Source organism: Stenella coeruleoalba (assembly GCF_951394435.1).
Source record: "Stenella coeruleoalba genome assembly, chromosome: 9".
NCBI lineage: Eukaryota > Metazoa > Chordata > Mammalia > Artiodactyla > Delphinidae > Stenella > Stenella coeruleoalba.
Window position 1 is genome coordinate 72,701,833 of NC_137155.1, and position 26,524 is coordinate 72,728,356.

Genomic DNA, 26,524 nt, shown 5'->3' on the forward strand with positions numbered 1-26,524 from the left:
ATTATTTCATTCTTTTTTATGGTTGGGTAGTATTCCATGTGTATGTGCGCACGCGCGTGTGTGTGTATATGTATATATGTACACACACGCACCACATCTTCTTTATCCATTCATCTGTTGATGGACATTTAGGTTTTTTCCATGTCTTGGCTGTTGTAAATAGTGCTACTGTTAACACTGGGGTGCATGTATCTTTTCGAATTATAGTTTTGTCCAGATATATGCCCAGGAGTGGGATTGCTGGATCATATGGCAACTTTATTTTTAGTTTTTTTTGGGAACTTCCATCCCGTTTTCCATAGTGGCTGCATCAATTTACAGTCCCACCGACAGTGTAGGAGGGTTCCCTTTTCTCCACACCCTCTCCAGCCTGTATTATTTGTAGATTTTTCTAACGATGGCCATTCTGACTGAGGTGAGGTGGTAACTCATTGTAATTTTGATTTGCATTTCTCTAATAATTAGCGATGTTGAGTGTCTTTTCATGTGCGTATTCGCCATCTGTATGTCTTTTTTTTGAGAAATGTCTATTTAGGTTTTCTGCCCATTTTTTGATTGGGTTGTTTGTATTTTTGTTATTGAGTTGTATGAGCTGTCTGTATATTTTGGAAATGAAGCCCTTACTGGTCACATCATTTGCAAATATTTTCTCCGAGTTTGTCTTTTCATTTTGTTTATGGTTTCCTTTGCATGCAAAAGCTTAAAAGTTTGATTAGATCCCATTTGTTTATTTTTGCTTTTATTTCTTTTGTCTTGGGAGCCTCACCTAAGAAAACATTGGTATGATTTATGTCAGAGAATGTTTTGCCTATGTTCTCTTCCAGGAGTTTTATGGTGTCATGTCTTATATTTAAATCTTTAAGCCATTTTGAGTTTATATTTGTGTTTGATGTGAGGGAGTGTTCTAACTTCACTGATTTACATGTGGCTGTCCTGCTTTCCCAACACCACTTGCCGAAGAGACTGCCTTTTCTCCATTGTATATTCTTACCTCCTTTGTCAAAGATTAATCGACCGTAGGTGTGTGGGTTTATTTCTGGGCTCTCTCTTCTATTCCATTATGATCCATATATGACTGTAGCTTTATATTAAGTCTTAAGATTAGGTAGTGTGAATTCTCCAACTTTGTTCTTTTTCAAAATTATTTTGGCTATTCTATTTCATTTGCCATTGCTACTTCGCATTTACTGCTAAGGGTATGAAATAATATTCATTCCCTCTCATTTCCTAACCAAAATCTTTTTTTTAATACCATGGTGTGTGTTCATGTGTGTGTTTATGGTTGTTCTGGGCATCAGAGTGATTTCTTGATCTTGCTTGCATTTGCGGGGAGGGAGTGTTAATCTTGATACATGGCCAAAATAGCCTGCATTCATTGCATTCTTCAAACATAGAAAAATAACAATATAGGAAACATCAATGTTAGAATCAGCTTGTTGACGTGTATCCAAAAAATCCTGCTTGGATTTTGATTGGGCCTTCATTGAATCTGTAGTATAGTTTGGGAAAAATTGTTATCTTTACAATAAGGAGCCTTCCAATCCGTGAACATACATGTCTCTCCATTTATTTAGATCTTCTTTGATTTCTTTCATCAGTTTTGTGTAGTTTTCAGGATATTAGTCCTCTACATATTTTGTTAGATTTGTACCTAAGTTTTATAGGTTATTGGGTAGTTTTGTTTGTTTGTTTAAGATTCCTTGGGATTTTTCATTGTAAACAATCATGTTGTCCTCAAGTAGAAAGTTTTATTTTATTTATGAAATGACTTTCATTTGTTTTTCTTACCTTATTGCACTAAGATCTCACTGTGATGTTGAACAGGAGGGATGAGAACAGACATTCTTACCTGATGTTAGGGGCAAGCGTTCAGTCATGACCATTAAGGATCATCTTAGCTATAGGCTTTTTTGTAAATACCTTTTATCAAATTAAAGACATTGTCTTTTTAGTTTTCTAAGAGTTTTTTTATCATGATTGGTTGTTGAATGTTATTAAATAATTTTTCTGCGTCTATTGAGGTGATTTTGGTTTTTCATCTTTAATCAGTTTATATTGTGAATTGCTTTTCAAATAGTGAAACAGCCCTACATTTCTAGGAAAAACTCCACTTGGTCATGATGTGTTATCCTTTCTATATAGTTGGATTCAATTTGCTAATACTTTATTGAAGATTTTTGCTTCTGTGTTTATGAAAGGTTTTGGTCTGTGAGTTGTGTTTCTTGTAGTATTTTAGTCTTTGGTATAGGATAATGCTATTCTCTTAAAATAAGTTGGAAGTTTCTTCAATTCTGTTTTCTGGAATAATTTGTGGAGAATTGGTAATATTTCTTCCTTAAATGCCTGTTATAAGAAAACCTGAAGTTTTATTTGTTGGAATGCTTTAACAACAAACTCAATTTCTTTAGTAGATCTAGGACTATTCAGGTTGCATACTTCTTTTTGAGTGAACTCTGGTTTTTTCTGTCTTGGGAAGAATTTATTTCCCTTAAGTTGCTGCTATTGACATTTTAAATACCAAAAAATGTTTATACTTTGGCAGTTTGTTGGTGGCCACCCTGTCACATTCTGCCCTGTTCATCTTTTGGTGGGAGCATTTTACCCATTCAACAAAACTGTTTTAAATCTGAGAAGCAGCATAATGTAGTAAATAAAGTGTATATTCAGTATATTCAGTCTGATGACTGAAGAGTAAATGACATAATCCGTGTAAAGTGCTTGGTAAACACTAATTTAAATAATCCCATTTTTGTTATCATCTTCATCAGTGTAATCTCTCGGTGGTATCCAACAACAGTCGTAGGTTTTGCTTCAGACTTTTTGGTGTTCCAGACTACAAAAGCTTTTCTTTTTGTTTTAAATTAACAGTTTTCTAACTGGCCTTGTCACATATGTGGCCTCTAGCTAGGAACATCTTCTTTTTAACTGTAAATCCCTTTTTCATCTGTGTCTCTCCTCTGAAAACCATATGTGTACTTAGATGCATGCACACACACATAGAACATATATACGCAAACATATATAACTATTTCCTTTTCCATTATTTTTAGTTTCTACATCAGAGCAGCGACAGTGCTAGTAAAGTGGACAATATGAAATAAAGCCTTTGTTTTTGTCATGTGTGGTCCCTTAATTCAGTGAATACTTGGATGTGTATTTTAAAAATCACCTGGAAAGCTTGTTTATAGTGTTTTCTGGGCCTCATTTCCAGAATCTAATTCATTTGGTTGGGTAAGGCTCATGAATGTCCATTTCTGACAAGATCACTGATCAGCTGAGTTGGAGGCTATTGTATAGTGATTGGAAAACTATTATAAATACTCAGAACTTCTTCACTAAATTATAATATTGGGCATGTCATCAAACTCTCATATATAGTCATTAGTGATTAATCTCTTTAATATAGCCTTTATTCTCTTAAAATATACCTGTCAGTATACGTGTTGATATTTTGTCTCTCAATTATTTTTGAACTAAAATTTCCTAAGATCTAGTCAGATCTCATGTTCAAAACATTTTGAATTTAGACCTTTCTTCCCCTCTTCCTTTCTACATTTTTTTAAACTAATTTGTGACTTTATAGACATGCACATTTGTGACTGTATGGACACACAATATATTTTCTTCATAGTACCTAAACGCATCTTATTTCCTCACACATAGAAATTTTCTTGATGGATCATTCTTTTCCATTTTAGTTTAAAAGAAAAATTTGCTTATAAGAAAATATTTATATATAGGCAGCTTTGAATACTTAAATGCATTAGTTATACGTATATTTTATCTGCATTCAGTCTATGCATTGTGATTATATTAAATGATTAAAACAGTAATAAACTTAGGGTGTTTGAGTGAAAAAATGTCACTGTCTTTAAAATCTTCTTAAGCCATTTTCAGTAGAACTTTGAAGTATTTTAATTTTGCATGGTTTTTGGTTGTTTTAGCAGAGGCCTATGCTGTGGAACATTTATATCTTTGTTTCTGTTTTAGGTGCGTATAGCAGCAAAATTCATCATTCATGCCCCTCCTGGAGAATTTAATGAGGTTTTTAATGGTGAGTGTTTAATTCATAACACTTACGCCTTGATATGTCAAGCACTCCTTTTTTAAAGAATAAGTTACATAACCAAAGTAACTAAGTTAAGGGGAGTGGGTAGAAAAATCTGTATTTTTTGAATTACAGTGAAAATTTTTGTCAATCTGGATTTTGTAAGGTCGAGAATATAATGTGTTTATGACATATGATAATTATGTTTGCAAATTTTAACCCTCTTAAAGAATAACATTAAATCATTTTAAAAGACAAGAAAATTTTAATTTTAATTTTTTTTTGGAGTTGTGAAATACATTTTTTATGTTTCTTTTAAAGAAAAGCCTACTTGATTAATAGGAACAGCCAAAAAAGAAGGGAGGAACGTTGTTTCACTGTGCTTGTTTCCTGGGCTTAGAAGATGACATCACATGTAAAAACAATTTGTTATTTAAATTATATCTCATAAATCAGTTCACAGTATACCTTTCTTTAAACCTCACACCTCACTGGCAAACAGTTTTATAATTATTCACCCATAGATGAGAAATTTAAATACAACATAGTCTCCTGGTTGCTGTAAAAACTGTAACAATAGCTCCTCTTTAACAGAATGAAGTGGTTGAAATAGTTGTGCAGAAAATGACCTGTAGTGATTTTTATACAAAACTTTTTTTTTGCGGTACATGGGCCTCTGACTGTTGTGGCCTCTCCCATTGCGGAGCACAGGCTCCGGACGCGCAGGCTCAGTGGCCATGGCTCACGGGCCCAGCCGCTCCGCGGCATGTGGGATCTTCCTGGACCGGGGCATGATCCCACGTCCCCTGCATCGGCAGGCGGACTGTCAACCACTGTGCCACCAGGGAAGCCCTATACAAAACTTTTTAAAAGCAGTTTTAAGAATAATCTACCACAAGTACTTTAAATGTGTAATTTCTACTTCATATATATTTGGCTTTCACTATGTCTTAAATTAAAACTAATTTATACAGTGCTCTTCAGTTTCATTTTTTAAACATTTTACTCCAGAGTAAGCTATTTAAACCTGTTTTTTGAGAAGTTTAATCTCTCATTTTCATTCATAGTATAAGATATAATGGAATCTCACCTCAGAAAAGATTAGGTTTGAAAGTCAAAAAATGAGGCAAAAATTGTATAAAGTTAAAATACCCTAGAAAATCCCTTAAATCATCCACAGACAAGATTAATATATGATTTAGTACATACAGTTACATAGGTAATTTTTATACATTTAAAAATTTAACCACTGAGCTACACTTAGAGGAAGAATGGCAGTCTATATTGTGAAAAATCTGGAAGTTAAAATATTCTTCCTTTCAAGATAACCATAAAATCTGAAACAATGAATTGGGAAATTGGGGAGAATTCAGAAGTATTTCTTCTTCCTATAGGGTTTAACTTCTGTTTTAATATTCAGCCTTTATAACCTAAATACAGGTTAATACGTTTGATGGTTGGGGCATTAAAGAAGATAGTCTTTTCTCCATAGGGTCAAAAGTTGGCATTTAACTTAAGTTGATAATGGGGAAACTGTGCTAAAGTCAGTAGCCCCCAAACTCCCGTGCAATTTATAGGGCCAGGAATAAATTATAATTCTAAGAAAAGATTTTCACTTACTATTCTTACCCTGAATTAAATGCCCAACAGATTTGTTAATCAGAAAGACCCTGAAAGAATGTATGAGTCCCAGAAATTGCTTTTCTAAGTCTCATTGGAAATTGATGTTGAGTTGATATGTTCTGTGTTGACGTACAGTAGGCATTTTGGATAAGGACTTGGGCATTCAGGATGAGCCATTCAGTAGACCTGGGCTGGAACTGTGGAATGGAAATGGGAATATATATGTAAGTTTTAAATGAGGGAGTATTTTAGAGTGAGAAAGGAGTTAAGTATTTGAGAGGGAAATCTCATATGCATTTGGTTATTTTCATGCTATTTTTGTTGATAATACAAAATGATTGATTCCATTGAAGCCACATCAGAATGATTCCATTGAAGCCACAAATTTTAGAATTTCAGAGTCATAAAATCTTGTCAGATCAGTGGTTCCCAAATGCTATTTCCTAGATTGGCTATGTAAGAATCATTAAAACATAGATTTCTGGTCTTCATTCTCAGGAACTGATGTGTTATCTGGGCTGGAGCTCTGAAATGTATACTTTTAAAAAATTTTTTATTAAGACTCCCACCCACGCATTGTTCTGATGTGTGGTCTGACTTGAAACCACATCCCTTCTTAAGAGTAGTTTTTATTTTATTCAAATTATTCTCTATTTCTTTCACTGTATTCTTCATATGATAGAAGTTTGGACTTTTTTTCCAGAGTAAAGATAACTGGATCATGTAGACGTTGCTTTTAAATTATTTTCCCATTTAGGTAGAACTGAAAAAGATATACTACCTACCATGCAATACTGCTGTTAATGATTATGCTTTAAATATTGAAGATACAATAATCATATTTATCAAATCGAATTCCCAGTTTACTTTGTGAGATAAGAATACCTATAATTGTAAATATCTGTGTTTTAATTTTTTAGGCAGAAGCTTCCATTGTTTAAAATCAGTTAATTTAGAAATCAAATTAGTATTATTTTAGTGGTTAGCCAGATACTGTTTTTTAAATTGGGACTTACTGCTAAAAAGAGGTATGTGAATAGGCAATATATATTTTTTTGGAATAGCTTTATTATTTTTGTAAAAATGATTCATATTCTAAAATTTCCAAAGAGCAAAAAAGAATCTAAGAATCACACAAAATTCTACCCTCTCTTCTCCACTGTTTGAATGAAATACTTCCAACATTTCTCAATTTAGACACATATATATAACATTGCATAAATATACTGTACATGCTGGGTTTTCCCCTTCTTGTTTATTATATTATGTATATATTTCCAAGTTGATAAATACCTATCTACATTATTTCTGTTGGATGCCCAATTTTACACTATTTATAAGAACTATTGTCTGTTTATGTTACATTTAACCAGTTTCTTAATAGAAGGTACTTAAGTTATTTGTGTTATTTTCATTTAATGAAAAAAATTAGGATACTTTGTTACATGTACTTTATGATAGCAATTATGTAAAACAGCCAAGTGTATAGGGAAAATAATGAAAGAAAATACATCAAGACTAGGGTAGATTTTTGTTTGTTTGTTGGTGAAATTATGTGATTTTTTTTCCAATTAAAATTGTAGTTTTAAAGTTGTGTTTTAATGATTAAAAGGCATGTGTCTACATAGTTGAGACTGAAGTTAGGACAGAGTTAAGAATCAGAACCAAAGTGAGATTACTAAATCAAATAAAGTAGTTATCCATATCTAACTCAACACATTCATCTGTTGTTGAACATGAGCTGTCTGAGAAACAAAATGCCTACATCTGTACTGCATTCACAAGCTGTTTCTTGTTTAATCACTTTTTCCATAGAGCAGATTCATTTGAAACTCATGATAGTATTGTCAGACTGAGAGGCATAGTGCTGTCTTCCGCAGATCTTATCACACCATCTTTTTGGTGTAGCTTATCTCCACTTTAGTTCTTTGGAGACATGTTATAGTCTGCCTGCATTGACTATTAAGAGTATGAAATAACATATATTTTTATCTCATTCCATCTGCTATTTCCTTACCAAAATCTTTTCTTTTTTTATTAATACCATGATATGTTTTTGTGGTTACTTTGGTCATCACAGTGATATTTTGATCTCCCATATATGTTTTGGGGGGTGGGTAGGATACTGACACATGACTAAAATAACCTAAATTCATTCCATAGAAATTTCAAATATAGGAAAATAGTAATATAGAAAAAATAATGTTTGTTTTGCAGATGTTCGGTTACTGCTTAATAATGATAATCTTCTCAGGGAAGGAGCGGCCCAGTAAGTATTATGCATTATATTAACATAATTAAAGTGACATGGGAAAAAATATTTTAAAAGTGGTTTTTAGGTACTAATCCATGAAATAGATATTTGCACATCAAGTTCAAATATATGTAATAATATGTATGTACTAGGTTAGAGGAGAAATATTTTTCATCACAGGATATAGAGACACAATTATAACATGAAATTCTCTATTTATTGTGTGTTTGGCAGTGGCTTATATACTCAATACTGTATTTTGACATTTGCAAAGTTGGATAAAATTATTTTAAAAACTTTGATTTGTGAAATTGTGATACTTTAAATTTTATGCAGGTTTTACTTTCTGTTAAATGCTTGATCCTAATATATTTTTGAGAAGGACCTACTGTATAGCACAAGGAACTATATTCAGTATCTTGTAATAAGCTATAATGGAAAAAAAGTCTGAAAAAGAATATATATATGTATGTATAACTGAATCACTTTGCTGTACGCCTGAAATATTGTAAATGAACTGTACTTCAGTAAAAAGAAATAGATTTTTGAGGGTTAGGAGCTTATTTTATTCATCCATAAATACCTAACATAGTATCTGACACATATTTACTTAATAAGTATTTATTAGATTTGTGAGTGATTCAAAGAACTAAGCAGTTCTAAATCCTAGTACATCATCTTTAGACCAATGACCACAATCATGACTTGCCACAACTATCTTAAGATTTCAGAGAAATAATTGGTTCTCTTTCCCTCTCTCACCTCCCTAAATAAGGCCTGTGGACCTGTATTTTAGGCTAATGGACTCCATTACTCATTTGAAAATGAGGAGATTAAACGTTTAGATGCCTTACAAAGAGTGTTCAGTATCATCCAGTCACCTACTTTCATCTTAGTGTAGTACCCAAAATGTGAAGTCCTGACTGATGGGGGAAATTTGCTCTAATTCTATTTTTGTAATGTTTGTAAGGCTTTATTGAGTAAATTTGTTAATCCTAATGAAGGTAGAGGTTCAACAGACTTCTAGACATACCTGATTTTGCTTCTGATTTAAATTCCTGTTATTTTTTTCCCATTTTTAAATTGAAGTATAGTTGATGTACAATATTACATATGTTATAGATATACAACATAGTGATTCACAATTTTTTAAAGTTATATTCCATTAATAGTTACTGCAAAATACGGGCTATATTCCCTGTGTTGTACAATACATCCTTGTAGCTTATTTATTTTATACTGTACATAATAGTTTGTATTTCTTAATCCCCTACCCTTATCTTGCCCCTCCCCCCTTCCCTCTCCCCACTGGTAACCACTAGTTCTCTATATCTGTGAGTCTGTTTCTGTTTTGTTATATTCACTAGTTTGTTGTATTCTTAGATTTCACATATAGGTGATATACAGTATTTGTCTTTCTCTGACTTATTTCACTTAACATAATGCCCTCCAGGTCCACGCATGTTGTTGTAAATGGCAAAATTTCATTCTATTTTATGGCTAAGTAGTATTCCATTGTATATATTTACCACTTCTTCTTTATCCATTAATCTGTTGATGGCCACTTAGGTTGCTTCCATATCTTGGCAATTGTAAATAATGCTGCTACAAACATTGGGGTGCATGTATCTTTTTGAAGTATTGTTTTTATTTTCTTCCAATATATACCTAGGAGTGGAATTGCTGGGTCATGTGCTAGTTTTATTTTTAGTTTTTTGAGAAACCTCCATACTGTTTCCCACAGTGGCTGCACCAATGTACCTTCCCACCAACAGTGTAGGACGGTTCCCTTTTCTCCACGTCCTCTCCAGCATTTGTTATTTGTGTTCTTTTTGATGATACCCATTCTGACAGGTGTGTGGTGGTATCTCACTGTGGTTTTGATTTGCATTTCCCTAACGATTAGCAATGTTGAGCATTTTTTCATGTGCCTGTCGGCCATCTGTATGTCCTTTTTGGAAAAATGTCTATGTGTCTTTTTGCTGTTGAATGTATGAACTATTTATTCTGGATATTAATTCCTTATCAGTCATATCATTTGCAAATATTTTCTCCCGTTCATTTTGTCTTTTTGTTTTGTTGATGGTTTCCTGTTTTGTGCAAAAGCATTTATGTTTAATTAGGTCCCTTTTATCTCCTTTGCTTTAGGAGATGGATTCAAAAAAATATTGCTACGATTTATGTAAAAGAGTGTTGTCTGTGTTTTTCTCTAGGAGTTTTATGGTTTCCAGTCTTACATTTAGGTCTTTTTTTAAATTTTATTTATTTTTTTATACAGCAGGTTCTTATTAGTCATCAGTTTTATACACATCAGTGTATACATGTCAATCCCAATCGCCCAATTCATCACACACACACCCCCCCCACTGCTTTCCCCCCTTGGCATCCGTACGTTTGTTCTCTACATGTGTGTCTCAATTTCTGCCCTGCAAAACGGTTCATCTGTACCATTTTTCTAGGTTCCACATATATGCGTTAATATACGATATTTGTTTTTCTCTTTCTGACTTACTTCACTCTGTATGACAGTCTCTAGATCCATCCATGTCTCAATAAATGACTCAATTTTGTTCCTTCTTATGGCTGAGTAATATTCCATTGTATATATGTACCACATCTTCTTTATCCATTCGTCTGTTGATGGGCATTTAGGTTGCTTCCATGGCCTGGCTATTGTAAATAGTGCTGCAATGAACATTGGGGTGCATGTGTCTTTTTGAATTATGGTTTTCTCTGGGTATGTGCCCAGTAGTGGGATTGCTGGATCATATGGTAATTCTATTTTTAGTTTTTTAAGGAACCTCCATACTGTTCTCCATAGTGATTGTATCAATTTACATTCCCACCAGCAGTGCAAGAGGGTTCCCTTTTCTCCACACCCTCTCCAGCATTTGTTGTTTGTAGATATTCTGATGATGCCCATTTTAACCTGTGTGAGGTGATACCTCATTGTAGTTTTGATTTGCATTTCTCTAATAATTAGTGATGTTGAGCAGCTTTTCATGTGCTTCTTGGCCATCTGTATGTCTTCTTTGGAGAAATGTCTATTTAGGTCTTCTGCCCATTTTTGGATTGGGTTGTTTGTTTCTTTAATATTGAGCTGCGTGTGCTATTTATATATTTTGGAGATTAATCCTTTGTCCATTGATTCGTTTGCAACTATTTTCTCCTATTCTGAGGGTTGTCTTTTTGTCTTGTTTATGGTTTCCTTTGCTGTGCAAAAGTTTTTAAGTTTCATTAGGTCCCATTTGTTTATTTTTGTTTTTATTTCCATTACTCTAGGAGGTGGATCAGAAAAGATCTTGCTGTGATTTATGTCAAAGAGTGTTCTTCCTATGTTTTCCTCTAAGAGTTTTATAGTGTCTGGTCTTAAATTTAGGTCTCTAATCCATTTTGAGTTTATTTTTGTGTATGGTGTTAGGGAGTGTTCTAATTTCATTCTTTTACATGTAGCTGTCCAGTTTTCCCAGCACCACTTATTGAAGAGGCTGTCTTTTTTCCATTTTATATTCTTGCCTTCTTGGTCATAGATTAATTGACCATAAGTGTGTGGGTTTATTTCTGGATTCTCTATTCTGTTCCATTGATCTATGTATCTGTTTTTGTGTCAGCACCATACTGTTTTGATTACTGTAGCTTCATAGTATAAGTCAAGTCTGGGAACATGATTGCTCCAGCTCCGTTCTTCTTTCTCAAGATTGTTTTGGCTATTAGGGGTCTTTTATGTCCTTTTATCTTTTTTTTAAGAAGATGTTGGGGGTAGGAATTTATTAATTTATCTTTGCTGTGTTGGGTCTTCATTTCTATGGCAGGGCTTTCTTTAGTTGTGGCAGGCGGGGGCCACTCTTCATTGCGGTACGCAGGCCTCTCACTATCGCAGCCTCTCCAGCTGCAGAGCACAGGCTCCAGACGCACAGGCTCAGTAGTTGTGGCTCACAGGCCTAGTTGTTCCGTGGCAAGTGGGATCCTCCCAGACCAGGGCTTGAACCCATGTCCCCTGCATTAGCAGGCAGATTCTAAACCGCTGCGCCACCAGGGAAGCCCACTTTTATCTTTTAATAGCAATTTGTATTTATTATTTTTTATTGTGGGGAAAATATACTTAATATGAAGTTTAACGTTTTAACCATTTTTAGGCACACAGTTCCTTGGCATTAAGCACATACACATATTTGTGTAACCATCACCACCATCCATCTCCAGAACTTTTTATTTTCCCAAACTGAAACTCCATACCCTTTAAGCAATAATTTCCCATTCTCCCCTCCTCCTAGCCCTTGTGAACCATATTCTATTTAATGTATGAAGTGGAGTCATACAGTATTTGTCCTTTTGTGACTGGTTTATTTTACTTAGCAGAATGTCTTCAAAGTTCATTTACGTTGGAGCATGTGTTAGAATTTCCTTCCTTTTTAACACTGAATGTGTGTGTGTGTGTTTATATACATATATATATATATATATACACCACATTTTGTTTATCCATTCACATGTCAGTGGACAGTCGGGTTGCTTCCACCCATTAAGTATTATATTAAAGTACATAATAAAAATCAGTTTACTTGATATCTTTGACTTTAGTTATTAGTTTCTGGGTGAATGGCCTCTTATTCCTAAGTTCTTTAAAACTTTTTAAGTTATTTATATACCCAACTAAAATTAGTTTTCTTTACAATAGCATATAGCATGTTGACAAAAGTCTTACGGAAGTAAAGAAAACATACAATGTTTATGAACTTGTAACAACAGTACTTTCATTTATTGTGTTGTTCATCGTTGCTTGTTTCCTCTTTAGTTCTTCTAGGTCCTTGATAAATGTTTCTTGCATTTTCTCTATTCTATTTCCAAGATTTTGGATCATCTTTACTATCATTAGTCTGAATTCTTTTTCAGGTAGGCTATTTCCTCCTCATTTGTTAGGTCTGGTGGGTTTTTGCCTTGCTCCTTCATCTGCTTGTGTGTTTTTCTGTCTCCTCATTTTGCTTATCTTACTGTGTTTGGGGTCTCCTTTTTGTAGCCTGCAGGTTCGTATTTCATGTTGTTTTTGGTGTCTGTCCCCAGTGGCTAAAGTTGGTTCAGTGGGTTGTGTAGGCTTCCTGGTGGAGGGGACTAGTGCCTGTGTTCTGGTGGAGAAGGCTGGATCTTGTCTTTCTGGTGGGCAGGTCCACGTCTGGTGGTGTGTTTTGGGGTGTCTGTGGCCTTATTATGATTTTAGGCAGCCTCTCTGCTAATGGGTGGGGTTGTGTTCCTGTCTTGCTAGTTGTTTGGCATAGGGTGTCCAGCACTGTAGCTTGCTGGTCGTTGAGTGAAGTTGGGTGTTGGTGTTGAGATGGAGATCTCTGGGAGACTTTCGCCGTTTGATATTACGTGGAGCTGGGAGGTCTCTTGTGGACCAGTGTCCTGAAGTTGGCTCTCCTACCTCAGAGGCACAGCACTGACTCCTGGCTGCAGCACCAAGAGCCTTTCATCCACACGGCTCAGAATAAAAGGGAAGAAAGTAGAAAGAAAGAAAGAGGATAAAATAAAGTAAGATAAAATAAAATAAAGTTACTAAAATAAAAAATAATTTTTTAAAAAAGTAAAAAACAAACAAGAAAAACCGGATGGACAGAACCCTAGAACAAATGGTGAAAGCAAAGCTATACAGACAAAATCTCACACAGAAACATACACACTCACAAAAAGAGGAAAAGGGGAAAAAAATAAATCTTGCTCTCAAAGTCCACCTGCTCAATTTGGGATGATTGGTTGTCTATTTAGGTATTCCACAGATGCAGGTACATCAAGTTGATTGTGGAGACTTAATCCGCTGCTCCTGAGGCTGCTGGGAGAAATTTCCCTTTCTCTTCTTTGTTCGCACAGCTCCTGGGGTTCAGCTTTGGATTTGGACCCGCCTCTGCATGTAGGTCGCCTGAGGGTGTCTGTTCTTTGCTCAGACAGGACTGGGTTAAAGGAGCCGCTGATTCGGGGGCTCTGGCTCACTCAGGCCGGGGAGAGGGAGGGATACAGATGTGGGGCGAGCCTGCGGCGGCAGAGGCCAGCGTGACGTTGCACCAGCCTGAGGTGCGCCATGCGTTCTCCCCGGGAAGTTGTCCCTGGATCCCGGGACCCTGGCAGTGGCGGGCTGCACAGGCTCCCCGGAAGGGAATTGTGGATAGTGACCTGTGCTTGCCACAGGCTTCTTCGTGGCGGCAGCAGCAGCCTTACTTAGCGTCTCATGCCCAACTCTGGGGTCCGCGCTGAGCCGCCCGTCTCTGGAGCTCCTTTAAGCAACGCTCTTAATCCCCTCTTCTCGCGCACCAGGAAACAAAAAGGGAAGAGAAAGTGTCTTGCCTCTTCGGCAGGTCCAGACTTTCTGCCGGACTCCCTCCTGGCCAGCCGTGGTGCACTAACCCCTTCAGGCTGTGTTCACGCCGCCAGTCCTCTCCCTGCGAGCGGACCAAAGCCCGAGCCTCAGCTCCCAGCCCCCCCCACCCCCGCCCCGGCGGGTGAGCAGACAATCCTCTCAGGCTGGTGAGTGCCGGTCGGCACCATCCTCCGTGCGGGAATCTCCCCGCTTTGCCCTCCGCATCCCTGTTGCTGTGCTCTCCTCCTCGGCTCCGAAGCTTTCCCCCTCCGCCACCCGCTGTCTCCGCCCGCGAAGGGACGTGCTAGTGTGTGGAAACCTTTTCTCCTTCACAGCTCCCTCACACTGGTGCAGGTCCCGTCCCTATTCTTTTAATATTTGTTTGTTTGTTTATTAGCTGTGTTGGGTCTTCGTTTCTGTGTGAGGGCTTTCTCCAGCCGCGGCAAGCGGGGGCCACTCTTCATCACGGTGCGCGGGCCTCTCACTATCGCCGCCTCTCTTGTTGCGGAGCACAGGCTCCAGACGCGCAGGCTCAGTAGCTGCCAGCTCACGGGCCTAGTTGCTCTGCGGCACGCGGGATCCTGCCAGACCAGGGCTCGAACCCGGGTTCCCTGCATTGGCAGATTCTCAACCACTGCGCCACCAGGGAAGCCCCGTCCCTATTATTTTGTCTCTGTTTTTTCTTTTTTCTTTTGCCCTACCCAGGTACGTGGGGAGTTTCTTGCCTTTTGGGAGGTCTGGGGTCTTCTGCCAGCGTTCAGTAGGTGTTCTGTAGGAGGTGTTCCACGTGTAAATGTATTTCTGATGTATCTGTGGGGAGGAAGGTGATCGCGTTTTACTCTTACGCAATCTTCCCCTCCCCCCCCAGTACTTTCAAAGTAACCTTTTCCTCTGAGTTCTCTGTGGTAAATAAATGTGTAGGTTGTTTCATGTAGGTGCAAAAATTAGTGAATTTTTTTAAAGTTAAGGAAATGAGAAACTTCGTTTGTTTTTTGTTTTTTAACATCTTTATTGGAGTATAATTGCTTTACAATGGTGTGTTAGTTTCTGCTTTGTAACAAAGTTGTTTTTTGAAAGAAGAGTTTTTCCCCTGCAGAGTAAAGTTTAATGAAGGTCAGAAAAATATTCATAATTATATAAGTGGTATGAAACAGTTACACATTTGAATAAAAAATGATGAAAGCATTGAAATTTTATTTGTCCAAAGGAGTATTTATCTGATGACTGTTACATTTAAATAAATTGGAGTTCTTTTTAAAATAATTGGAATGTGAGCTATATTTCTCTTTTATTATGAACCAAATTTCAGGGACAGTCTTGGTCCGTGTTTCAAGAGGTATATACATTAAATGCCTGATATTCTGATCTTTTAAGGAGATTAGTCTTTGAGGAAATCAGCACCTAATGATAAAACAAGATGTTTATAGTATGACCTCAAAAAACATCAAAACCTTCAGTAGAATCTTCACGTTTTCTTGCATGTTGTTATAGTCTCAGTAAGTGATTGCTAACTAGATGAACAAGAATAGAAAGAATTGATTCTTTTAGTTGACTTCAGTAGTGGTCTTTGTACAGAAGAATTTCTCAAAACTCTTTGTTCAGATTCATTTTGCAGACATCTGAAGTTATCTGTGAAGTACAGAAATACACCTTAAATCATTGATTGACTTTAGAATTATATTACTCTGGTTCACAGTGTCCTGTCTGTGAAATAATTTTCAAACAAACATGCTGTTACCCCCATTGTTCACTTGACTTGGTTCTGAATTACTTCTGAAATACCTCCAAACCTGGTTTCATCCTCAAAAGATAATGTATCACCTGTCATTGAGACTGTCCAGACCTATATAACATAAGCTTGGAAAGCATTATAAAAACATTTAAAATGTGTCCTAGTGGCAGTTTCACCAGAGTAAGTGCATAGCCATAGTCCTATTGCTTCTTCAATTGCAGTTTTTGATACTGAATTTCTTTTATACAAGTACAGCTCCTTCTGTGTACTTCTTTTCCTCCATTCTTCCACCTTTTTCCTGTTGCTTTAACTCTTTTAATTTTAAATTTATTTTTGAGAAATTCCTCTTCCTGTCTTTTTGTAAGGGGGGGGAAAACATGGCTATTCTTAAAAGTGGTTCTAATGGGACATCTTTACTGAAGGGCATAAAATTCAGTGTATTTCATAGTAAAATTAGGCATACTGAAGACTTGGTACTCTCAAGTCTAGAAAACTTTGAAATATCTAGAAATAACCTTTTATTCAACAGACGTATGAATGCCAGACTTCACTGTGATGATGAGACAAATAAACCTCTTAGGGATTTTCCAATGGGGAGTCAGACATGTTGAATTTCTGGCCACCTGAAATAAAATATAGAGGCATACCAAAGACCTTTGGAGCCCAAAGGAAGAAATTTAAAATTTCTATTTAGAGATGGTTTTTGAGCTAAGTTTAAATGATGAAAGCAATTCAAATAGTAAATAAGAGAGATGATGTGGAAACACATGGTGAAAAGTATAAGATGTGAATGACTAATGGTAAAGGGTATTAAAAAAAAATCTAAATACAGGAACAGGTGACTTAGAAATGGGTGATTGGGCTACAGAACTCTACAAGGGCAGAGAAATTATTGTTTTCACTGTGTCTAATAGAGTGCTTAACACCTAAATATTTGCATGGGTAGAGGGGTAGGTAAATGGATGATGAGTGGGTAAATGGAGTAAGTTTTCTGAACTAGAAGGGACTTGGAAGTCATCTAGTTCAAACCCGTCTTTTTTGTGGATATGGTAAGTGGGGCCCATACTAGCTAATATCAGGGTTCGAACAAAACCTAGATATTCTGTAATCTGACTCCTAGGTTAATGAGTACCTTTCCTGCCATACTGCGTAATTGTCACCTGTTTAACTTGCTTTGAGCATTTAAGATACAGTTTTACTTATTTCATATTCATTGTCTTCTTTTCAGATTTCCTGTTCTTACCCCGCTCCCAGATTATAGATGAACGGGGTTTGATATGAGCAGTAAAGGACCCAAGACCAAATTACTATCTAAATTTATTATTTAAATATGTCTTTTACTGGAAAGGGAACCCTAAATTCTAAGTGATTTAGAATACTTTTTAATCTCAAACATACTTTTGAGATAAATTCATTTAAGGGATAGTAACTGCCTAGGTATGCTGGGGCTATTCCTAGGAAAATTACAGTTTTAATGAATAAAGAAATCTCCCTTTCCCTCCATATGTTTCTATATTTACCCCCATCTTTTTTTGACATGCAGTGTCAGGAATTTGACAGCTAGGAATTTAATCCTACTTTGCTGTTTTTACATTTACTAGTCTCCTGTTAACTCATCAGTAATGCTTTGCTCAATCTCCTCTCTCGAGGAGATTCAGTAGCTAACACCTAAAAATTCAGTGGACATGTTACCATCCAGGGTAATCTGAAAAGCTTCCAAGTAGATTAGATTTAGAGATGTACTCCTAAATTTAAAAATTCTCAGTATCTTTCCTAGTAAGTGGAAGAAATTTCCTAGGTTATAGACTTAATAAAATACAGTGTGATCTTTATTTTTTAGGTAATTTTTTTGTGCTATGAGAGTTTTTCCTACAAATGTATTATGTAATTATGTAATACATTATTCTTTACTCATATGAGAGTAGAGAGAGGCTTTATTCTTGGATCTATCTCGTCACCATTTCCTAGTTCAGACTCTCAGCTGTTCTAACATGGATGTTTGCCTAATGATAGCCCAACTGCTTTTCTGGCTCTAGTTGCTCCACCACCCAATTGTCATATACACTGCTGCCAAATTAATCTTCAGAAGTAGTTCGCGGCTGTCTTTTCTCAAAAAGCTTCTGTAATTCTGCTTTGCCTCCCAAATGAAGTAATTTTTCCATCGTACAGGGCCTTTCAGTTGAAGGCAGTAAATATAACTGAACACCTGCTATGTGCCAGGCATTGAGCTTGGTGCTTTCTATGATGTTGGACTTAACCTATCTTCTCCTCTTGTATTTTGCTCATCTTGGTCCCTCTAGTTGAATTACTCTTCTCATCCCTCCAATTTCTGCAAGACCAGAGAGCCTACCTATTATTTCAAGGCCATTTCTCAGTATCACTTCCATTATGATATCACCCCTGATTCTCTTTTCTTCTTACCCTTGCCTCAACAGAATGTAGTTTTTAAAAATATATATTCTCTGTGATGTTTATTGGTCATTCTCTTATGGTACTTTCTGCTTTGTGTTATATTATGTTTATCATAGCTCCTATTCAACTGTAAGCCCTTTGATCTGTCTAATTACTCTTTGCATCTCTCACAGCACCTACTCTGTTTCCCGGTATGTTGTATACTAAATGTTAGTATATACTTGAATAGTTGGATATGTCTTATAAGTGGCTAACCTTTACTTTCAGGGTTTTGAAGGAAAGGACTGATTATATTTACTGATTTAATTTTTTTGCTAAGCATTGAAAGCTGGATGTCATTCTCCAGTTTTTAAAAAGCCATACCTATATAATATTTATACCTAATATAAGATCAGTAGTAGAGAATTACATTTTTATTTAACTTGCCATGTGCAGTGCAGGAGACTTTTATTTGACAGTGAATTGTTTGTGATTTTTTTGAGAACATTAAATACGTAATTTTAAATAATTGACCCTTTTCTTTTTTAGTGCATTTGCACAATATAACTTGGACCAGTTTACTCCAGTAAAAATTGAAGGTTATGAAGATCAGGTATGTTTCATATAAACACAGGATCTGATATTCTTTATTTCATTTATAATGGTTAGTGTATCCTGCAAGAATTGTGAAGTGGTATGTTTAAAGGTTAAAAAAAAAAGTGTTCATTTTAATCATAGCCACTTAGGAGCAAAGTAATTGAAAATGTAGTTTCTTTTGTTGAGACCAATAATGCTATTAGCAGAAAGTTCCTTTTAGAAATATTCAAATGTAATTATTTTAAGATTTTAGAAGATAATTGCTTTAAATCTACTTTCTTGTTTTTTATAGGAAAAAAATCAATCCTATATTAATCCAAAATCTAGAGTTTATATTAGTAAGATTTATGTCATAATTTAGTTGCTCCGGAATTCTACAGTTCTTCATGTGAGTAACTTAGCATTTAGTAATTATTAAATCTTTTCTTTCCAAAGTACAAGTTGGACTTGCTAAGCAAAGAAAAGCCCCAAAAGTCACTAGCATTCTTAGTTTTTATTTTTTTGGTTTAAAGTTACTAGTAATTGAACAGTGATTGTGTTTCTATAATGCTTACATGAAGCACAATTTATATAAAACAATATGAAGAAGGAACTGGAGGTAAAACATAAGAGAGAGTAGTAACAATTAGTTCTCAGTGGCAAATTATATTAAAGCTTGCATTTGGCATTATTCATTATGTAATATGTAGTCTCGTAGTTATAGGGGAAAAAGAAAGACCAGACAGAAGATGACTTATAACTGAAGGGAAAAAGTAAACGTGGGTAGGTAGGTAGGTAGATAGATTTATGCATGTGTGTATACACACACATACATATAAAGGCATGTAGTGTTTCATTTCATGAAGCTCTTAAATTTTTTTCCTTGGGAGATTTTGTGTTTTTGATTTTTTTTTTTAACTGTTATAAACAGTGCTGTACTGAATATCATTGTACCTCTGGGCACATGGACCATTGTTTTGTTAAGGTAAATCCCTAAAAGAATTGCTGGATCCGGGGATGCATCCTTTTAAAATGTCGGATAGCTCTCAAACTCATTTTATGAACCTACTGTAATTTTAATACTTAAACCTAATAAATGTAAAACAAAAAAAGCAAACTATACTAATCTCACATATGACTATAGGTTTTAAAACTTTAAACAGATATTAACAAACAGAATCCAGAAATATATCAAAAGAATAATATGCCAAGACTAAATAGAATTTATTACAGGAATGCAGGAGTGGTTCCATGTAAGGCAATATATTGCTCTTATCGCTTAATCAACAAATAAAGAGAAAAACCTTATGATACATCAATAGACAGTGAAAAGGGATTTGAAAACTCCAGCAGCTAATCCTCATTACAAAAACCCTAAGTAAAATAGGGATAGAAGAAAACCTCTTAAATATAATATACTGTTTAACGAAAAACAGTAGTAAATATCAAACTGTAAACACTAATATAATTTTAGTTAACATAGAAAATTAGCCAGGTATGTCAACTTATCACCATTATTATTTATCATAAATGGAAGTATAGCAAATAAGACAAGAGAATGAGAACTCTTAAAGCTTTGGAAAAGAACAGAAAACTCTTAGGTGACATGATTTATATATTTAGAAATAGTGAGAAACTCCCATAAATTAACCTCCCAACCAAAATAACCTATTAGACTTAACAGAATTTTGTGAGATGGCTGAATTTAAGGTAAGTGTACAAAATGCATTAACTTTCCTCTATTGTGGCAAGTAGGGACTTACACTAGTAGTGGTTGGAGGAGGAGGAGTTTCATTTTAAATAGTGGTAATACTGAACATAAACCTTAACAAGAAATGCATAGGATTGTGAAGAAAATGGTGGTTATTTTGAAACACATAAAACAGGTTCTGAGCAAATGGAAGAGCACGCTGAATTCCATTTTGAGGTAGAAAGTTAAATTATTTAAAAACTAAAATATGAATTTAATGCAGTTTGATTAGAATCCTGATAGTTTTTTAATTGGTCAAAATTTTCATAAACTTTATGTGAAAAACATGCTTGAAGAAACACAAGAAAATGTAAGAGTGGTGAGAGACAATTGCATTGCTAGATAGCAGAAGGTGCTTTACAACCAATGTAAAGTCAAATCAGCGTGGTATTGTGTAGACAAATAGATCAATAAAGCAGCATATCAAGCCAGAATTTAGTCCCAAAATATATGAATATTTTTATACATGATAAGGTTATAATTTAGACAGACATATAATAAAGGGTATTGGTACCACTGGTTTCTGTCAACTACATATGCCATATAGTTAAACCAGTCCTCTGTCTTACAATATATAGAAATAAATTTCAGGTGGATTAAAAATTTGTAAAATGACTAGAATTTTAGGAGAAAAGAGTCTACATGTATAATTAAGGGCAGAGGAAACCATCTTAAATAAGACTGGAAACCCAGAAACTATAAAAGAAAAGATGGACATTTTGCTACATATCAATTATTTTAACTGTAGAATAAAACAAATACCTCAAATAAAGGACTCTTATAAATTAGTAATAAAAAAACCCACCCAGATGAAAAATATTAAAAAATATTTGCTCACAGAAAATGGCCCACAAACTTGGAGATATTTAGACCTGTGAGCGAGAGAAATATAATGAAAGTAATGAGATATATTTTATACTCATCAGACTGAAAAAAGATCTGTATACCTGTTGATGGTGATAATTTGAAGGGAAGCATCTCATATATTGTTTGCAGAAATGTAGATTGTCACAGCCATTTCTGGAAAGCAGTCTAATTATGTATTAAAAATTAAAAATATACAAACCCTTTACCTACTGTCCTCACTGCTGAGAATCTATCTAAGAAAAATAGAAGCATCCAGTGGAAATAGAAACATTAGTATGTTAGAATATATGTACAATAATACTTCAACATTTTTAATGTGCCTGTCCCTCCTCCCAAAAAGAGAACAACCTGGAAATAAAGAGATGGTCCAACAGTAGTGGAATGGCAGAATAAATTGTTATACCCACATCATGGGATAGTATGCAACCATGAAAAAGAATAATGAGAGGTTTACCAGTTGACTCTGAAGGATTTCTATAAAGTGTTGATGTTGAAAAAAGCCAGATGCAGAAAAATATGTGTGCATTTTCGTTCCATTCTTGTAGAACAGTGGCCAATAAAAACCCCTGGATGTGTGTGTATGTATATATAGATGTGTATGTATTTATCTGTGTAGGATAATATGACTGAAAAAAATTCAGAAGGGTACATCCTGTGTTTGCATAATTTACATCAAAGGGGTGGGGGAGTCCTGACATAGGTATAGAGTCAAAGATTGGGAGAGTCGCATGAGAAGGAAAAAGAGTGAAATTTTTTAAAAGAAAGCACAGAACGTCAAATTTATGCGTGTATAATTTAAATGCACATAAATGAAGAAATTACATTTGTTAAAATTTGGAAGTCAGTTGAAAACAACTGTCAGTGATTATCTTAATAAAAAGAAGCAGCAGGCACTTAACAGTAGATGAGATTGTGGGCCCAGCAGTAATGTAGGACACACCGAAGAGGATTCTAAGTGGATTAAAAACATACCCTTGGGGCTTCCCTGGTGGCACAGTGGTTGGGAGTCTGCCTGCCAGTGCAGGGAACACGAGTTCGTGCCCCGGACTGGGAGGATCCCACGTGCCGCGGAGCGGCTGGGCCCATGGGCCATGGCCGCTGGGCCTGCGCGTCCGGAGCCTGTGCTCCGCAGCGGGAGAGGCCACAGCGGTGAGAGGCCCGCGTACAGCCAACAAAACAAAACAAAACAAAACATTCACTTGTAACCGTTCTCAGTGAAGGTTATTACCAGTTCCTTAGTTTTGAGGAGCTGGAGACTGTCCATAGTTCTCAAAAACAAAACAAAACCTGACTCCAGTAGGGTATTAGACAATGGATTTTTTTTCCCCCACCAGGTAGCTGGATGTTATATTGGGAGAAAATCAGATCCACTGATCTGAGCTGCGTGAGAGCAGGCTCATTGTCTTTATAGTCTACTCATTTGAAGTATTATACTTGGGCCATATAGTTAAACCAGTTGCTTGGAATAGAATTATTTTATAGTTTTAAGGAAAAAGTTCAAGTGAATGTATAATATATCAGTATTTAAATGCTATTTAAAATTTTTTTTTCCCAAAATCCATTGCATCATTGAAGGTATTGATTACAGAACATGGTGACCTGGGAAATGGAAAGTTTTTGGATCCAAAAAACAGAATCTGTTTCAAATTTGATCACTTAAGAAAGGAAGCAACTGATCCAAGACCATACGAAGCAGAAAATGCAATTGAATCTTGGAGAACTTCAGTAGAAGCTGCTCTGCGAGCTTATGTAAAAGAACATTATCCAAATGGGGTCTGCACTGTAAGTTATCCAGTGTGCACTTTTTTCTTTTGTATTATGTAAATATGACAGTGATTTTGTGATATCTTGAAATTTATAGTAACTTACAGAGTGGACATTTTATAATTTAATATTCCCTTTTTTTGAAGTAAATATTTCTAAGAATGTTTACTATTTTTTTCAAGAAACTTTAAATAGTAAATGTATTATGATAGTCAAAAATGGAAAAATGGTTGTACCTTGAATTAAATCCAAGTAGTAATTCTTATACATTGATTTGAGGAACATGATATGATGAGATTCTTTAATTTCATGTTCATGACTCATCTCCCTAAGTTTACATCAAACTTCTTTTCATTAAATTACAAAACCTTAGAACAAATAAAATTATTTGGAAGTGAACTCTTGTCCTCGTGTGTTTTATAATCAAATTTCTTAAGGTTTTAAATGTGGTTCTTTCATAGGTTTAACCTATTTTTTATTTTCAGGATAAAATATGATAGAAAGTAGGAGTACTTTTTTTTTCTTTCATAGCCTGTGCCTAGCTATGCTTTTTAGTCCCCCACATTTGTGTTTCTGTGATCTTCTCCATAGCCAGTGATCTTTTGAAATGCAAATCAGATCATGAAATCTCCTGCTTGAAATTCTTCAAAGATTTCGTGTTGCACTTAGGATAGAGTCCAGGCTTCTGAACGTGGTTTTCAAGGCCCTGTGAACCTGGCCTCTGCCTACCTCTCCAGCCTAAGATGACCATACATCCTGGTTTATACCTGCTGTCCCAACATAATTATTAGTATTACCAATAGCCACCTCATTTCACTCAGAAGATTCCTGATTAGGACAAAAATTCATATGGTCGCCTTAAGTATCTAGCTCTCAATAATTATTTGAGAAGTATAGCAACATAACCTAAAATACCTTACAGGTTCTTTGAATTATAACCGTGTTGATTAGGATTATTTTGGAAGAATACCTCAAGAATAAGGTGGTGAGGTTGAGTTAGAGGGTCCTTACTTGTTCCCAGGGGATCGAAAGACAAATTATTCATTACTTTTTTAAAGCAGTTGGCAAGAGGTGAAATAACATCACCATACCATTGCAGGCATTCTCTTAGTGAACTTTCTTAGTTGTAAGTAAATTAACTTTCTCACTTCTATCTCACTACTTTTTTATTTTAAATGTCTAGAGAAATGGCAACCCCTGAGATTGTGGGATGTTTATGCATATTTTGAGAGTACAGTTTTTTTTTTCCAATAAATTGTACTTCATTAATTGTGAGCTATTTTATGATTCACTAAGAATCTGTGATTAGGTGTACATATTTAAGTATTTGTTTCTCTAGCTACTGTATTGGAATGATGACCTACTTTGTATTCTTTTATATGTTCTTGCCAAAATGCTGTACAATTTTCAGTATTTTGTAGATGTTTAAAGTTGGACATTCTGTGGCCCTAAATTCACTCTTGTGTTTATTTTCTTTACCAACAAGGTATATGGTAAAAAAATAGATGGACAGCAGACCATTATTGCATGCATAGAAAGCCATCAGTTTCAAGCAAAAAACTTTTGGTAAGTTAAAAATTTGTGTATTGGGGAATTTTGATACTGCTTATTCTCTTTGTAGTTCTTTATTGATTGGGCCTATACCTTGTTTCTGTATAATTGACTAAGAACAATATACTATAAAACTTCAGCCTTTTTATATAAGAAAAATATCTGTTCCGTAATCAACCTGATCTTTCAGAGGTGGCAGTAAATCTATTGACACTCAGTGAAAAGAAGGTGGGAGAGCATGGGGTGTTTTTAGACTAGCAAGCAGCATTCTGAGGGAACACGTGTGCCTGTGAGCAGACCAGTTGGCAGGCCCATATGCCCATTCTGTGAAGGGGTTGTTCCTGAATGAGACTTACATGGGGGAGGAAGGCAGATGTACTTACAAAGTGAAGAATGATCGCGTTTTGGTACGTGAATTTGGTGACTCTGAAGTAGATGTTTTCGTGTGGATTGCTTTCTGCTTGGTTGGCCAATGTGAGGAAGTAATGATATGTTTTGTCCAGCGAGGCAAATTACAGTCATGCCTTACAATTTTTATACAAATCATTTGATTATCCCTTGTAAAAGTCCAGCTCCCCAAAGCACTGATTTGCACTTTAACAAGTTGTTGGGCCTTTTTATTCTTAGACAAGACTATTTCTGAGATATCTCCTGTTACAAAATTCTGTGGCTCTCCAAGACTTTATAAATTCAGAATTGAATGAAATCTTTACTTTTATCCTCACTTTTGATAATACATTCTAAGGCCATCAGAGTAAGTATGGTCATAGTGTTTACCTTTTAAGTATATTAGTCTTTGACTTGTTAGCTGAGTTGGTTGGTGGTGCTGTTAAGGGTAGAGTAGCAGGTATCAGTAACCCCTGTGGACCACTTTGGTCTATGGCCCAAGGTTGCTCCACTACTTAACCATCACAGGAATAGAGGCAGGTTACAGGAACTTTTGGAGGAAAGAGATCCATTATCACTGAAGGAAAATAAATTCTATTTGTAAACATAGGCCTTAATGACAAGCTGCAGTTTCCTAAATATTCTGTTGTATTAACTCACTTGTATGGCCTTGATATAGATGTAGTTTCTCCATTTTTGGCCTAAAAACTTGTAGCATTAATTTACCAGTATCCTAAGAAATAAGTCTTCACAAAATTGCTATTAATTTGTGCTGTTTGTGCCAGGATATATATAATAAAATCAATTTTGTTGGGATTGAACTCGTTACTAAGTTTTAGTTTAAAATATATAAATATATATATATAAAATAAAATAGTAAATTTACTAGTTTTCAGAAATACAGTTTGAGTGTTAGCATATATAATGAAAATGATGTCCTTGAATTTTCTAGTCTGTTTCACTTCACATATCTGAATTTTTTTTCTAAACTACCACTATGAACATTATATCATTGAAGCTAAAAATCACTTACACTTTTTGGAAAAGATAATTTTTTATGACATTCCAAAGTGCTAGACATCACATATCACAATAACCTCAGTAAAATCTAAATATTTTGGTACAAGGAAATTACTTCAGTTCACCTCAAATGCAGATAGCATAAAAATCACAAGATTCTAGTCATGGTCATTTCTTAGATTTCACTAGGGACATTCTTTTCTTGGTCTCTGCTG

At 35.3% G+C, this 26,524-nt stretch overlaps 1 protein-coding gene across 1 annotated transcript in view; it reads left to right on the top strand.

The window, feature by feature from the left end:
* CAPZA2 (capping actin protein of muscle Z-line subunit alpha 2) overlaps positions 1-26,524 on the top strand; it is a 56,157-nt gene that overhangs the window by 20,820 nt on the left and 8,813 nt on the right. The window contains exons 2-6 of the mRNA XM_079931455.1: positions 3,991-4,054; positions 7,889-7,940; positions 18,944-19,007; positions 23,163-23,369; positions 24,838-24,917. Of these exons, the coding sequence (XP_079787581.1) occupies positions 3,991-4,054; positions 7,889-7,940; positions 18,944-19,007; positions 23,163-23,369; positions 24,838-24,917 (467 nt within the window). The remainder of the gene's footprint in view (positions 1-3,990; positions 4,055-7,888; positions 7,941-18,943; positions 19,008-23,162; positions 23,370-24,837; positions 24,918-26,524) is intronic.